Below are 16,981 nucleotides of genomic sequence, written 5' to 3'. Positions count from 1 at the left end.
AGTCTATTTTGCCTTCACTGGCCCTAAATCCCAATGCTTTGAAAAAATCAGCCCCGTTGCATTGCCCTGTAGGGTTAAGGCCTTTACAGAAAAGTATGAGGTGTTCAGCCGTTTCCTCTTCTTCTCCACACGCACAGCACAACGTGACTCGGTACATCTTAGTCCGCAATACTCCCGTCCTGGCGCCCCCCCCCCCCCCCCCTGCAGCAGCGCCCCTAGCGGCAGCGGCGCACCGAGGGACCCTGTCTGGCAAGGGAAACGCGCTGCGCTTTTCACACCTCCCAATCCGCCTTTTTCACGGCCCGACGGCGCATGCGCCCTGCCCTGGCGGATTAGTCGCGAAACGTTTTGGAAGGGTCGCGCGCGCGGCTAGCGCGGCCGTGCGGCCCCATCTGGGGGAAACGTCCCCCGAGAAAAAAAAAAAAAAAAAAACGCTCGGACGCGCGCTACTGACAACTCGTGCCATGTACCGCGTGGAAACTCCAGTGGTAGCTCGACGTCAGTGCAGTACTGAAAGTGTGCGTAGCGTAAGACTGGCTTTGGTACTGCGACGGGCTTTCTTGTCGACGGCACCGAGAAAATCACCGTGCCTATACCATCGTTCGACCAAAACCAGCGCGATAGTCCGTCGAACCGATAACGCGATAGCCGCAACGCCTTTGTTGGTATGTATAAATAATCGCGCTCAAAGTGAGTCAAAACATGCCTACGAAGTTGAAAGGTTGAAATGCGCAAGGCTTCGACCCTCTCAAGCTGTGCACATAAAGTTTGAGCCAATGTTGATTTCAGCGAAGCTTAGGCCTGGCTCCGTCGAGTTCGTGCACCCGCTACCGGCGGACCTGTACTGAAAAGTAAGCAAGTTAGGACGAAGGAAACTGCTTTTATAGTTCAGTTCTGGCCTTAGCGATTTGAAATAAACTACTCTTCACTTTGCACGGCGCCTACGCAATAATCTGCAAGCAGCGACACAGCGCTGTGCCCAACGGCTGTGCCAACGGCTGCAGGTGCCAACATCTGTAGGTCACCATTCCCGTAGGCTGCCGCTCGTATTCGCAACGTAGATGGGTCGGTTTGTATGTGTTGGTATGCTCACGCATTTCTTAATTCCTGAGATATACGGTTTATCTCTGCGTCAAACGCGAAGCAAGAGACGTACGGTACATTCGGTACAGCAGCATAAACAGCCGCCTCGCTCAGTTATATACCAACGGTGTCAGCGATGGCATCCGCGTTTTTGCGGGAGAACAACACGGCCTTTAAATGAGCGCTTATGTGAGCACATTTTCTCTAATAATGCTTTATGACACGCGCAAACTAAGTATGATGAAGTTAAAGAAAAGCGAAAATCAGTAATAAATTAACAGCCCGATATTTGTAACTGGATCACAGTCGCCGTTGAGTAGCTCAGGCGCTCATACTGACTCGTCTCATGGTGGAATAACGCGGCTCATATGAGCAGGTATGTGTGTTTTATTCGACGTTCCGACTTCTTTTTTTCATATCAGCGATGCACCTTTTCCCAATGTTTGACGCTAACAACGATCTGTGGCTGTAGATGTCGATGTAAACAAAGCGCACCGCTTTGCTAAATCCGACGCGGAAGGATGCGCGGTCGAAAACATCGTATTTATGCAAAATGTCCTAAGAATGTGCAAAAAGACTTGAATGAAAAGTGAGGTGCAAGTGCAGGAGTCAGCAACAATAAACTCCAAAGCAGCCGCGCCGGCAGAAGGTACTCAGCGTATCTTTATATATATATATATATATATATAGTTGGTGAGTGCTACATGGCTTCCAGGAACGACATGCTGCCCCGCAGGAGCCATTAATAATTATTCTCGATCCACGAAATGCACAACCGATGCGCACTCAACAAGGGCGCAGGTTCACAAATCAACCGGCGAAAGCCCCGGCACCCTACCAAAACGTTTCGAGTGGCGTGCGGCAGAGGGCAGCACAGGAAAATGAAAAAGGCGGATTCTAGCCACCCTAACACTGGCAGGTTTTCCTCCGGCCGTCCTGCTATCCCCAGTAAAAAACAGAGAGAGAGAGAGAGAAAAAAAAATCCCTGGTAATTTTGCAGAGATGTTGCAGTATTTAGTATGTTTAATAATTATTCTAAACAAACACTGTAGTTTCACACACCATTTATGCATTGTTTCTTAGCTTGTAGGTTATTGTGGATGGCAGAGTTTAATTGTTGCCTTGTCTTACCTTTTTTTCTTTTTTGGCACTTTTGCATTCTTGCATTTTGTTTTTTGCACAATTGCGGTGATTCAGCAATTGATATGGCAATTGCCACATTCTACGCCTAATCTATAGTGCGATGATATTCGTATAATATTTACTAGTATCTTACCGTGCATACTTTTTCCTGTGTTTAGTTTTTGTTTAAATTGTACTTTTTGCATTGACTGTATTGATCTCGCGCGCTAATTACATTGTGCGAATAAAGCTTTTGATACTTTTGTTTTTGCCTTGTTGAATGACGCTTGCTTTACGTTGATGTAACCGTAATTTCCCCCTTACCCAATGCCTTTCTGGAGGCCTGTAAGGTATTCATAAATACATATATTTCGTCTTCTCCGTGTGCTTTCTCCCCAAAACACTAGGTGGCATTAGCCCCCCCCCCCACACTTCTGAAAGCATCGACTCGATGCCGCACTGGCACAAGAGCTACTGTGTGAAGTATGGCTTAAGCCGTACGACATGCACAATTTCGGGCCGAAGCTGTCGACGCGAAGACAAGGCGCCGTCCGGAAATACCTCGTACATAACGTCACTGACACGTTTCAGAACCTTGTACGGTCCGAAATAGCGGCTTAAAAGTTTTGCAGACAAGCCGGTATGTCGAATAGGAGTCCACACCCAGACTTGGTCACCGGGGCGGTAGGCAACGTCTCGACGGCGGAGGTTGTAACAAGGTGCATCGGCACCTTGTTGGTAACTGATGTTCATGCGAGCCAGTTGGCGGGCTTCTTCGACGTACTGAGTGTAGTGCTCGGCGTCTGGAGCAATGCCATCGGTTGTGTCGCATGGAAGCATAGCGTCGAGCATGGTTTGCACGTTGCGTCCGTAAACAAGACGGAAAGGTGAAAATCGCGTTGTTTCCTGTGTTGCGGTATTGTAGGCAAACGTGATGTATGGAAGAATCTCGTCCCAAGTTTTATGCTGCACGTCCACATACATTGACAGCATGTCTGCAATGGTTTTGTTTAACCTCTCCGTCAGTCCATTCGTTTGTGGATGGTAGGCTGTTGTTTTCCGATGACTCATGCAGCTCAGTCTGAAAATGTCCTCCATCATGCGTGCTGTAAAGGATGTGCCCCTGTCAGTGATCACACACGACGGGGCGCCATGCCGCAGGACAATGTGGTGTACGAAAAACTTTGCGACTTTGGAAGCCGTGCCGCGGGACAGTGCTTTTGTCTCGGCGTAACGAGTGAGGTAATCTGTTGCAACGATAATCCATTTGTTTCCAGCGGAGGACAAAGGGAAAGGTCCTAGAAGGTCCATTCCCACGAGGTTGAACGGGGTCCTAGGTGGTGAAATTGGTTGGAGTAGGCCCGCAGGCTTCACAGGTGGTGTCTTGCGGCGCTGACACTCGCAGCAGCCTTTCACATAGCGGTGTACACTAGACGAAAGTCGTGGCCAGTAGTACTGCTGGCGCACCCGCGCGAGAGTCCGCGAATAGCCCAAGTGTCCTGACGTGGGTTCGTCGTGGCATGCAAAGAGGATGTCGTCACGCATGTCAGTAGGCACAACAAGGACAAAGGCTTTGTCACTGTCACGGGCATTTTTCTTATACAAGATGCCCCTTCTGAGAGAGAAGGTGGATAACTCGCGAGCAATATGCCGGGGAAGTTGAGATCCTCGGCCTTCCAGGTAGTCGATAACAGGCTGTAATTCTTTGTCTGCTCGCTGCCTGGACATGAAGTCAGAATCAGAAATGGCCCAGAGGAAACCATCGTCATCCTCAGAGCTCAAAGCAGGGTGTCCCACAGGTGCGCGGGAAAGCGCATCGGCGTCTTCGTGTTTGCGCCCGGACCTGAAGACAATAGTGATGTCAAACTTCTGCATGCGCAAACTCCACCGAGCAAGACGGCCAGACAGATCTCTGAGATTTGCCAGCCAGCACAGCGAGTGATGATCAGTCACCACTTTGAAGGGACGGCCGTAAAGGTAAGGCCGGAATTTTGTCGTTGCCCACACGACTGCCAGGCATTCTTTCTCTGAAGTAGAGTAGTTGGCCTCGGCTCGAGAGAGAGTACGACTGGCGTAAGCTATGACGTGCTCAACACGGCCATGTTTTTGTACAAGGACAGCCCCTAGTCCGACGTTGCTAGCATTTGTGTGGACCTCTGTATCTGCCTCCTCATCAAAATGGGTAAGTACAGGTGCTGTCTGCATGCGCTGTCGTAGTGCTGCGAAAGCTGTCTCTTGCTCTGTGGTCCAGGCAAAAGGTACATCCTCTCGGGTGAGTCGCGTGATCGGTTCGGCTATCTTGGCGAAGTTGGCAATAAATCGACGATAGTAAGCGCACAAGCCAAGGAAACGTCGTACTGCTCTTTTGTCTGATGGTACAGGAAAAGCGTCGCGGCTGCAGTTTTGTCCGGGTCGGGGCGAACTCCATCTGCACTCACGACATGTCTTCATAGCCAAAATGACATTTTTGAGGTTTCAGCGTGAGTCCAGCTGAGCGAGTCGCTTCCAGTACCATTCTTAGGCGCTTCAGGTGTTCTTCGAAGGTGTCAGCGAATATCACTACATCATCGAGGTAAACAAGGCAGCTTTGCAATTTCAAGCCCGCGAGAACGGTATCCATCATCCTCTGGAAAGTGGCCGGAGCAGAGCACAGGCCGAAAGGAAGAACTCGGAATTCATAAAGGCCGTCTGGGGTTACAAACGCCGGCAATATAGCACTGCAAAATCATTTTTCTCGTCTCACTCAAGCTGCAGCAACAGTACCGGAGTGTGCAAAAGCCTCCTTGATGTATGAAAAGCCCTCGGGTGCGAGCACCGCGGTGCGGAGAAGGAGCAGACCACGCCTACCTTTGAAATTACACTCTCTCCATGCGAATGGGACGGCCGGAGCAAAACCTGCCAGCGCACCCAAATCTCAGAGGCCGTGGTTCCTGTCTTGCGCTTCTGATAATGATGATTTAATGGCATCCCCTTTGAAACGGGGCGGTGACGAATAGTCACCTAGCCTGCTTGAGTTAATCAGGTATGCTATACATGTTTTTTTTTATCTAGCATTTTCATATACATCTCCTTAATCTTCTTTTTCCCTTTCAAGATCTACCTTGTAACGCTACCTATGACTAAGATATCTGGTCGTATCAATCTCTTCCCTGCCCTCTTTCTGAAACGCTGCACCATCTAGCGGCGCTGCTGAGGAGTCCGCACGGGGCCTCCGAGATGAGAAGCGTGACGCGCCGGTTCCTTCGAACGCTGAGAATTGTTCCCTCGCTTACCGCACACCATAGAGTTTCTCACTATATCCTAGAGGGAAAACTGGCACCGCTGCACTGTGGTATCCATGGGAATGCCGATATGTTGTGACTTCGGATTGGCATTGTTTTCGGAGAGCCAGAAAGCCTTGAAGACGCGCCTGGCTAGCACCGTTCCGTCTGTCAATGATTTATTTTCTGCTAAAACAGCACGTAAAAAGCTGTTTTAGCTTTATTATTACACAAAAACATGTTTTGTTTATTTTTGAGGACTTACTATTGGATGTACAATTATATGAAACATAAAAAGTATCAGCTTGCCGCTAAGTTGGAGGGCAGGCAACAAGATTCTCGCTCACTTTGGAACAACTTGCCGTCTGTTCTCGCCTTTCTTCGCTTGATTCTGCATTGTAGGTGAGTAAACTTTATTGAGAGATGTAATATGGGTGAATGAAAGCCTTTTATGTAGATTTTATTTTAAGAACGCGTTATTTGTGTAGCCATATCCACGTTTTAGACGAAGCCTCGTACAACACCAGCCAACACAAGCCTCGCAGACACATATCCCATCATTCCCATGACGGTACATCGCCCTTTAAGAAACTCGCATAGACGGTGGCGCCAGATTGCCCTCTAGGTGTTATAGGGAGAAACTGTATGCCGCACACCCAGAGGCACATACTCAGTGGCCCAAGTTGGTGAGTGGTTCATTGAAGAGCGGCATATACCCAGTACATTCATGGTGTAGCTAGCTGAATCGTTGGCGTGAAAGACGTTCATTGAAAAGCGGCACATACCCAGAGCACTTGTGACGCAGCCCGCTAAAGCGTCGGGTTGCTGTCCTTGAGGAACCCTTGTGACCTGAGCCTGATTCTGCTCAACATAGGAGAAATTTAAGGGATTGTTTTCGTCATTGTAGAGTGGCACATAGCTATAGTTACCCAAGTTGGCATCAACTTAGCTCATTGAAGAACGGCACACACCTATTGGCACATACCCTGTGACCCAAGTTGACATCTAGTTACGAGTTCGGCAGAGCAGTTGGGGACACAGGGAATGCAAGGCAAGCACGGGCGGAAAAGCGGCCAAATAATTTTTTTTTTTTCACAAGCTGGGTGGCCGTCGCGCGTGCTTTAGCTTTCCCAGCCTCGAGCTCAGCAGGCCGGAAAACCGAGATTGAAGAGGAGTTAATTTGAAGGACATCATTTTAACGCGATAGCGTTAAGAGCCCTGTGACACAGAAAATCCGCTATCGCCGTCCGCCGGCGGCGGCATTGTCCGTCAGAAAAAATAATCCCGAACCACAACCACGCAGGTCCCCCGCGTGGCACAGAGGCATTACTGAACCAATTGAATTTTGACGCAAAGTAAAGTGCGTCAGAAAATTCGTAAAGTCTGACTTACAACCTAGAGACATGATAGCGTCGGATTGTAATATGAATATATGAGAAAATATAATTCTGTTACGTGGAAACTCGAACACAGACACAGCTTACGGGGGGGGGTATGAACCATATGAGTCACTGCTTGTAGGGGGTATGAGCAATTTCTTAGCCCTGCACTGCTGCTATCGTGTTCCACTCCTAAAGGCGAAGCTTTAGCATCCTCGAAGTTTTTGTACCTTCCTTGGCGTCTTTTGGGGTCGACAGATGATACAGGAAGGCCAGTTTTACTGAGTGCTTGACTTTCTTTACGGTTTAACGCAAACATGGTAAACGGAACACGGAAGGTTGCTGATCTAAGTTGTTATCGTTATTATACTGACATGAATAATCATTGCTGCGGCTTATCATTTCGCTCCTACGTTCGGTCTATATACTATATCCCAGCGCTCTCTCTTCTAGACATGAGGCACGTTTGCGCACGCAAATGTTTTCGCACTTCGTCCCTTTCCTGCGCGTCCCGATCGTACGCTAGGCAGACCGCGAGCTTTTAATCTTACCATTTGTGAGGAGTGATCGAATTTCGTTTGATATGTAGCACAAACCGTAATATTTCTATGCACAAAAAAAGTAGCAGTTTCGGCTGAAAGGTGGAGCATTGACAGCGATAACAAACTATTACACAATTACACGAAGTTAATTGTGCAGCAAACATTTGCTTACCAACTAAATGGGCATGGTGTCACATGTGCATAGACAAACGTGAACAGCCCCGAGAAATCGCTGTCACCATGCTGCAGCGTGATAAGGAGCGCCGGCGCTATAGGTAGGTCCCAAACCGAACTTTTCCTGCGGACGCTCGCTTCACAATTTCAATTGTGCCTCCAAAGCCCTGCATGGGGCTAGGTCCAATGGGGCTTTGCGGGATCGATTATGTGACCTCCAATATTGGGCACGCGGAAAGGTTGCATGCATCAAGCCAGCATATCTCACAAGTCGTTTGCAGCACTGCCAAATGTACGAGGTGTACACAGGTAATATCCTTGCGCAGCGGAATGTAGGTAGTTCTAGGCGTAATCGTCTGTATATTGGCGGAATTAGAGAGTTTCATTTTTGCTTGGTACGTGATACATTACAGTGATACATGGCATGTTAGGACGTTTGCGCATGCACGTCGTATACCACGAATCACTGTGGCGGTGAGCAGACAACGCGGCGCAAATGAACACATCTCGAGGGGTATTAGGCCTTCTTATTAGCTAAGGAGCTCTGCAGCTTCCATATTGCTGCAAATGACTTGTGAAATGGAGTTTAGTGAAGTTAATCAAGCCACCATGCTTCTTGGCTCACCCTCGCAACCACAGCGCATCACGTGACCACAAACATACGGCTGGCCGCTCATTCTCCTCGCACTTGGACTTTATTTGGGACAGCACTGCAATGGCGAAAATGCACCTGGAGTGTCCGTATAATTGCTGTTGCAATTAAAATAGCTTCAATCCCGTGATGCTTGATTACTGTCAGGTTTTCATTTGGTGAGAATGCATTGTTACTGTTTCAAGGCGCAGGGCATGTTCTCACGTGAAAAAAGAATTATGGCGTGCTTTGTCTCAGCGATGGATTTCAAGGTGAAAAAATATTGTTATGCATATTGCATATGCATAACAATGCATATGCAAATGCATCCTATTTGCAGGATGTATTTATAAAGACAGGGAGCGTTGATGAAACTGAAGAGCCCAGCCAATCTACGTCGATTTTTTTGTTGTCTTTGGAACAATCGACATTCTCTTTCTGCTTCGCTTCACTGTAATAATATCATGCCGGCATGAAAGGCAGTCGGGGCCAGATGGAGAAATGACGACTAATGGCAATTAAATGAAGGGAGGGGGTAGGCTTTTCCACCGTCTTGTTAAATGGGACCCCTTATCCTACTCATGGGCATTGGGGCCTGAGGCTGCAGCCACCATGCCTCTCCCCTGTTAGCACACTCCTTCCCTATAACCCAGCACTAGACTCCGTGCATTTATTGCTACACAGTATACACACTATGAGACATCCATCCACAACGTGTTATCTAAATCTAACAGGAAAGTTATATAGTAGCACCTAAAATTATTTACATTGCTAAAACTGGGACATACAATTTTATGAAACCAATCATTTGATGACAAAGCCTCAGGAGAAAGCAGCTAACTTGATTAACAAGGAACATAACTATGGCACGTACTGTCAGCACCAGACATAGCAATATGCTGAGTGCTGACGGTAGAGGCAGTAATTTGTAAAGTTATTTTGGAAATAGCTTGTGAGTGTTTATAGTGCAGTGTCTCTTCATCTCTTGGTTTCCCTTGTCAACAGCATTTTATAAATCCAGCTTCTATATAATTTGTGGTGTGTCAGCATGAAAAACCAAAGACCTAAGAGACAGGGGCACATTACAGCAATGTCGCACATGATACGAGGGCAAATCAGAAAGTCTTTGCCCCTATTTTTTATTAGCCAAAATAAGATAGTAGTACATACAGGTAATTACAAATATACGTACTATTCTATGTACCTTACACTGTTTTTCCACATAGTCCCCACACCGGTTTAGACATTTGTCCTATCGGAGCACTAAATTTGAGATGCCCCTGTGGTAGAATTCGTCTGGCTGACTGTGGAATCACTGTCGAACTGCTGTCTTGGCTTCATTGTTGCACGTGAATCCTGTCCTGCCAGGAACTTCTTCAGTGGACCGAAAATGTGGAAATCAGTAGGGGTGAGGTCCGCACTGTATGGTGGGTGGTCCAGACTCTCCCAGTGAAATGACCGGATCACACTTTGTTGCTTGTATACCGTGTACGTGTGAATCACAACCGCCATCTTCAGCTACTGACAGCTGCACCGGGCTGCAGAGCTACCGGTAGATAAGGACGGGCTGGTCCAAGAAAGGTCCACCGCTGGGAATGGATATGTTAACTTCACATTTACAGCCTTAATTTGGTTAAAAAATATAGGGGCAAAGACTTTCTGATCCGCCGTCATTCAAACAGTGGCACTGTCACATTGCACCTTCAAGCCGATGCTTCCACATTACTCTCATCAACTCCTAAACCTCCATGCCCAAGGTGTGCGTTTTGCCAGTTTGTACTGATATTTCCAAGGATGAACCCTACTTGTTCATGCTGCATTTTCTGTTTTGCTTGCAGGGAATGAGTTGTGTTTTAGTGCATTCCAGTGCCTACTGCTGGGAGTTTGAGCACTTATGTATACAATCTTGTAGTTTGAATTTGTTTCGCTGGTCAGAGAATATTATTAAAAGTTTCTTGTATATTTTGAATTAAAAATATATTTTTCACATGTTTTTTTTATTTAATGTGTGTTAAAAGGGCCCTGAACCACTTTTTATTGAAGTCGAAAAATGCATTTGAAGTTAAATTAGACTACTTCAGAATTCCTTCGCCGCAAAAAGTTCTTCAATGCTTTCAGTGAAAGCTGAGTTATTGGCAATAAAACATACTGTTCGCAGTGCTTCCGCTCCTTCTTCAATGATTTGCGCTGTGAAGGCTATGGCGGAACAGTGTGCCTACAATGCTACTGCCCTGGTGGCAGTTCAAATTTGGTTTTGGATGTTCATGTAAACGCAACTATTTCTGATTTTGGCACCTATGACGCGCCAAATGCGGTTGTCCTCATCGAGCTGTAGTGCGCTCAGTCAGTCGACTTGTCACAGCACCCCGCGGTGGCCGTGGTATCTACGCTACGTAGCAGATCGCAGCTACATGCAACTGCAGCGTTTGCTTTGTGCACAACAGGACTAGAGTCCACGCTCACGCTCATATGCTCCCACCTGGCTGTGCTACATGATGCGGACCGGCTTAGTCCTGCACCAGCTTGACCAACGGATAGTAGCCACATCTAAATTGCGCATTTTGAAGCACTATCAATAGCCCATTACGAAGCAAAGTCTGCCAAGGCGTCTAGCCAGGAGCGGTCTGACCTTAAGTTTCGCGTGCTTCGAGGCTAGTTGAGTGTTCAAAACTAGTCGAAATTAGCGAGACCTGATGGCTGCAACACCGATAAGCAGCGTAGCCATAGTTTAATGCCTACGTGGGTGGCCGCGGCCAACTGTGAGCACACGATAGTCAGCTTCTTCCGGAAGTACGCAAGTATTATTGAAATTCGAAAGCAGATTTTTGCTTACTTCAGCCAGTTTATTAAAATGTGTCAATAAGCGTACACAGAAACAGTAGGAAGAAGCGCACTGATCCAAGTACCCTTCTTGATTGATATCAGCTATTGGTGAATAGCAGCCGTGTATGGGAATCTGCTATATTACGAAATATAGTGTCCAGAAAAGAGTGAGGAGCAGGCGTCTTTCTATTGAAAAGAGACCATTTGAGAGAAAGGTCACTTCGCGCTCTGCTTGTGAGATCCGTTAGCCGCGCACGACTGCAAAATTTGGCTGAGATGTTCATAGTAGCATATGCTATCAGTGGACTGTGTTTTTTCACTAAGCGCCAAGGGTGGTTCAGGGTGCCTTTAAATATATGTAGGGGTGTGCAAATAGTGATTTTTGAGACCAAATCAAATATGAATCGAATACAAAATCGAGTTGAATATTGAATAGTTTTTGAATAGTGAAGAGCCGTTATCACTGTTAATATAATACAGTCTTCATATTCCAGTAGTCTTAAGGTTAGAAAGTTTCTGTCATTACATAGTACGCTATGAATCGTTATTAAAAGCACATATGGCGCATTAGGAGCAAACAAGTAGTTTCTTTGCATGCGCAGGACTCTTCAGAGAGTGCGAATGATCACTGCATAGCCTGTAAAGTATGGCTACCAAAGCAATGTAACCTGCTCCACTATGCAAGTTCTCATGTTTTATGTCTATACTATGCCCACGGGGATGAAAACGGAAACTACGTTTGCTCCAATTTTATGTTTAATTAGGCACAGTTGACATTTAAAAAAATTTATAAGTATTAGAAAAACATTCGCATTTACGAATAGTAACTATTCGATTCAAATACCGAATCTAATAGGACACTATTCAATTCATTATTCTAAAGTTTTGAATATTCAGACAGCCCTAATTATAAGGGTTGCGTAAGCCATACATATAATATAGTTTTGGAATGAGGAAATCACATGCAAAATCATGGTGAAAAAAAAAATTGCTTTTTGAAATTTAATTCAGTATTCTCATAAACAACTTGGGAGTTTAGGATTTAAGGGGAAATTGTATTGAACAATTTATGCATACCTGGTGGCTTCTAGTGACTTTGCTGTACCACTGGAGCTGATTTTAAAATGGCCTCATATTCTTCACCTGCAGGGCACAACTCTGTGGTTCCACGTCTTCCTTCTAAGAAAAAATCACTCTCATCAGGAATAACTCGATGTGACCCTGCTCCATGGCACCAAGATAGGCTGAGGGACTTCTGTGAGTCGGAGTCCTCACCATTGCGAATCAACGACCGTGTGGTGTGGGTGAGCGACCATGGCCCAGAGTATGGCACAGTGCGATGGCTGGGCCACCTGCATGATACCAGTGAAGACTTGATGGTTGGCGTGGAATTTGTGAGTGTGCAGTCTTCTGTGTACAGTCAGTTTTCCTGTTCACCTTATGTTGTGAAGTGCTTTGCCTTCAGGCAATTGGCCTTTTTTTGCTCACAGGACAACCAGGTTGGCACAGGCACAGGAAAGTACCGTGACCGGCAGCTTTTTGAAGCCCAACTTGGCCATGCATCGTTGATTCCCCTGCTGGGCCTTCTTAAAGCAGATGACTACCTTGGAGAACAGGCACCAGGTGCAGTGGTGCTCTAATGACTTAGCAATGCAAACAAAGTGCAGGTATAGATTTAAGTGAGGTGTAACTAATTAGCAAAATCTTTATTGCATTTTGAATTATAGACCTTGCATGTTTACTATACGTTGCAATGTTGAAGGCAAATATTTTGCAAGACCTTTAGCCCATTTCCTAAATCCACCAAACAAGCATTTAGCTTAAGCCATAGAGTTCCTTAAAATACTATCAAGGAAAAAAATCTGGCACGATGCACTGTCTATGCTAGTTTCTTGAAGAGTCCATTGGAATATCAGGATATGGATGGTTTGGTTTGTCTTGAACGTGGCTTGTACAAAAATATGGGTGTGGCTGCATATATATTGCTTTCTTGGAATGAAGTCTTCATAACAAGTCTTGGTTCTTCTGTAATCCATCTTGCATAAATTTTTTTTCACACTATAAAAATTAAGTAAACAAAGAAAACAAAGATGTACTGCTTAAAGGGTTCCTGAACCACCCCTCGGGCTTGGTGAAAAAACAGTCCGCAGATAGCATATGCTGCTGTGAACATCTCAGCCAAATTTTGCAGTCGTGCGCGGCATGTGGAGCTCGCAAGTGGAGTGCAAAGTCACCTTTTTCTCAAACACTCTCTTTTGAACAGAAGCCTTCTCCTCACTCTTTTCGGGTTGCTATATTTCGTCCTATAGCAGATTCTTATACACAGCTGCTATCGGCCAATAGCTGACGTCATTCAAGAAGGCTGTTTGGATTAGTGCGCTTCTTCCTAATGTTACTGTGTATATTTATTGACACAGTTTAAAGGGACACTAAAGCAAAACACTAAACCAGTTTAGATGGATAAAGCGTCCTTTGAAAACTCTCTTTACATGCAATCAGCACATAATAAGACAGATGAAGTATCTATTCTTTTAGAAAGCTTTAACTTTACTTTTGACATTGTAATGCTCACAGAGACATGGTTCACATCAGACAGAGATCTTGAAGGGATCCAAGTTATTCAACGTTTTTTATAAACAGAACTTGCAGATCTGGTGGTGGACTGTTAATACGTGTTAAACGAAAAGCTTCAAATGTAACATGCTTCAAATGTAACACACTTGATCAGTTTTATTTTGTATCTAATGATATTGAAAGTCTTGTGGTCAAACCTTAAAAATTATGCCATTGCTACAGTGTACCGTCTTCCTAGCGGAAGCTTGTCATATTTCATAGATTACCTTGAAACGTTTCTTAACTACGTTATTAGAAGGTGTATTTCTGGTTTCTCCTACTGTATGCCTTGTAAAGGGGGCATGAACCTCTGTCAAGTCAATTAATTTTCACTTTTAGTTTGGGCTTTCCCCCATTCAACATGGAGCTCAATTCAATTGAATAGTTAATTTTGAAATAATAGATTGATTATTAGAATAGAAAATGAAAATAAAAGTTTCAGTTTTTGAAATTTGCGCCGAATCCCCAATGCTGGTACGTCACTGTGACATCACGGATTTGAAGTTATTTTTTCGTATTTAGGCCACATTGGCCCAGCAAAAGTTCCCGAAACTCGCCATGTTCAATCTTTGGCTCCTTTAGAACACAATGTAGTCTATCCTTACCGCTAAAGAATTAACTAGGCCCTAGAAGACGCTGTCAAAATCCATGACGTCACAGCGAGCTCGTGCGGGAACTTCAAGGAGGTGTCGCCACCTGTCTTTTGTTATTGTGCTTTTCCCGGCTTATGAAACATCTTATCATGGTACGAATAGTGTTTTTGATATTGTTGAGTATTTTACTGATTAGAAAGCTCATTTGCATAATTATGTTAATTATTCAATTAAACATTTCGATTTCTAGTAGACGTAATGGCTGCCTCATCGTGAAATTTATATCAGGGGTTGGAATTGTGCTATTTGCCACAAGCAATTTTTACAAATTTGGTGTAGCTAAAACAAAACACCTTATATATGGGGTTCTATGAGTTTTTACTGAAACCGTTGTACACAGCAGTGTAATTCTCAGGAATGGGGAATGCATCAATGGGGTTCTACTGTACTTGAACACAGCTGACCTGCATGCATTTAAGATTGAGAAGGGCTTAATTGGCTTCATGCTTCTCATTGCCATTCTAAGGTAGATCTGGCAATAACTTTTGAGTGTGGGTAATTTGAAGCATGTGCATGTTACAAGGATTTTAGGATACAGTCTTATTAGACTGAAATTGCCTACAACTTTGCAAGGTAAACTTCCAGCGGCAAGGCTATTTATTGTTTGTATGTTATTAACGAAGTTTCACCAATTTCTTTTACCCTTTTATAATTTATAATATCTTGCATTTTGACAATATATTGCATCTTTGTAAAATATACCTGCATTTCATGTCCACTAGATCAAATAATGTATGTGTAAATATATGATTTGTGCTAGTATTGTAGCATCTATAAAGCTGTTTTATGACTTCGCTTTGAAGAGCTTGTGTAAATTTCATGTACGTACTTCTGATGTATGAAATGTGTAGCTGCATGTAATGACTACACTCATGTACTATTAGCTGCATTGGTAACTGTATGAAGAAAAGTAATAAAAAATAGATAAATTAATGTCCATGCACAAGCCATACTGTTAAATTAAAAACTCCCGATGATATATGTGTTGTAGCTGTCTAATTATATTTGCTGTATGCAGCAAAAATAATAAGATAGCTCAATCTACAACGTAATAGCAGTAGCAGATAAGTAGATTTTTTTTTTTCTTCTAGGGTTTGATGCTTCAAAGCATTCACAGACGATCAGAAATGCCATAGTTGGGGGCTGTGGATTTCTTCGACTACTTGTCGTTTGGATTATTTTGATTACCTGTGTTTTTTTTTTATGCACCTAAAGCATGGTAAACAAGCATTTTTGCATTCGGCGCCCATCAGAATGCGATTACCCCACAGTTCAGGTTTTTTTTTTCCGAAAAAAAGAAAGAACAGAAAACAGAGGTGCGCATCACATTAATTTGGTGTCGACTAACAGCATGAATAGTTATCCACATTTGGGGCTGTTTAACATGTTACACGTATACTCCACAAGACAACATAACACATGTTATTCAAACACGAAAATTCACAGTATCTTTCCACTGGCAAGCACTGACAAATTATTATAAATCTTATTCCAATGAAACCCCATCTTCTGTAACGAGTGGTTACACTCGGCTTAGGTAGTCCGCTCCCAAATTCTCAACACCCTTAATGTGTACAACTCTAAAGTCAAACTCTTGCAATACTAATGCCCAGCGCAGTATGTGTGCGTTCTCCAACTTTGCTCTTGCCAAATATTGTAAATGTTGGTGGTATGTCTGTACTGTGAAACGCCTGCCGTATAAGTACAAGGAAAACTTGTGGATTGCCCACACAAGAGCTAAACATTCTCTCTCAATAGCGGCATATTTTGTTTCCCGTTAGAGAAGTCTTTTACTGGCATACGAGATAGGGTGCAGAATGCCTTCATGTTCTTGCACTACTATAGCTCCCAGTGCAGTGTCTGGTGCATCTGTACGAAGGATAAACTCCTTTGAAAAGTCAGGTGCTTGGAGTATTGGACGCTGTGATAGCGCAATCATGAGTTTCTCAAACGCTATCTCACATTCTGGCGTCCAGTGAACGTTGTTCGGCGCTTGTTTTCGGGTAAGTTCTGTTAACGGCTCGGCCTTAACATCTGCTTCAGGGTCCCATTGAAACGTTCGACCAACCCATTACTCATTGGGTGGTATGGAGTCGTTCGCATTTGTCTGATTGACAATAAGTCATTGACCTCTCTCATTAAACCTGACGTGAATGATGAACCTCGATCACAGAGTATTTCATGTGGAAAACCGACCCGTGAAAAAATCTGTAATAACCCCTCCACAATGGATGCTGAATCAATTTTATCTAGAACTACCGCGTCTGGATACCTCGTAGCGAAGTCTATTACTGTCAGGATATATCGCTTACCAGTAAGGGATGGGGGTGACAAGGGGCCGATTATGTTGACGGCAACCCTTTCGAAAGGTGTATCAATAATAGGCATTTTGCCCAACCCGACTTTTCCTACCTTGCCCTTTGGCACGGTTAGCTGCCATATGTCACAGGAACTCACAAACCTATTGACATCTGCTAGGATTCCAGGCCAATAGAACGCTTCTAGAGTCCTATCAGTAGTTCGTTTTGTGCCTTGGTGTCCAGCTAGTGCACTTTCATGTGCAGTCTCTATTGACGTAATGCTAAGGGAACTACTACTTGTTTGAATTCCCAACCAGTCGACAGTTCATATCGCCTATACAAAATTTCCTTCGAGAGGTAAAATTTCTATTTTCTCTCTTTCCAGCTGAACTCTCGGCCTA

The 16,981-nt window shown here is 44.6% G+C and overlaps 1 protein-coding gene and 1 long non-coding RNA gene across 4 annotated transcripts in view; one reads left to right on the top strand and one right to left on the bottom strand.

Moving 5' to 3' along the window:
• Window positions 1–16,981, top strand: part of LOC119436181 (ubiquitin carboxyl-terminal hydrolase CYLD) — a 138,313-nt gene that overhangs the window by 57,912 nt on the left and 63,420 nt on the right. For all 3 annotated transcript variants that reach the window (XM_037702954.2, XM_037702955.2, XM_037702956.2), the window contains 2 exons: window positions 12,164–12,408; window positions 12,505–12,637. In XM_037702954.2, the coding sequence (XP_037558882.1) occupies window positions 12,164–12,408; window positions 12,505–12,637 (378 nt within the window). The remainder of the gene's footprint in view (window positions 1–12,163; window positions 12,409–12,504; window positions 12,638–16,981) is intronic.
• LOC125940237 (uncharacterized) overlaps window positions 1–16,981 on the bottom strand; it is a 148,665-nt gene that overhangs the window by 115,729 nt on the left and 15,955 nt on the right. The gene's annotated exons all lie outside the window — the stretch shown is intronic.

This window comes from Dermacentor silvarum, chromosome 1, assembly GCF_013339745.2.
Source record: "Dermacentor silvarum isolate Dsil-2018 chromosome 1, BIME_Dsil_1.4, whole genome shotgun sequence".
In the NCBI taxonomy this organism is placed as follows: Eukaryota; Metazoa; Arthropoda; class Arachnida; order Ixodida; family Ixodidae; genus Dermacentor; species Dermacentor silvarum.
The sequence above is the reverse complement of the archived record's forward strand: the minus strand, read 5'-3'. Positions and strand labels throughout refer to the sequence as shown.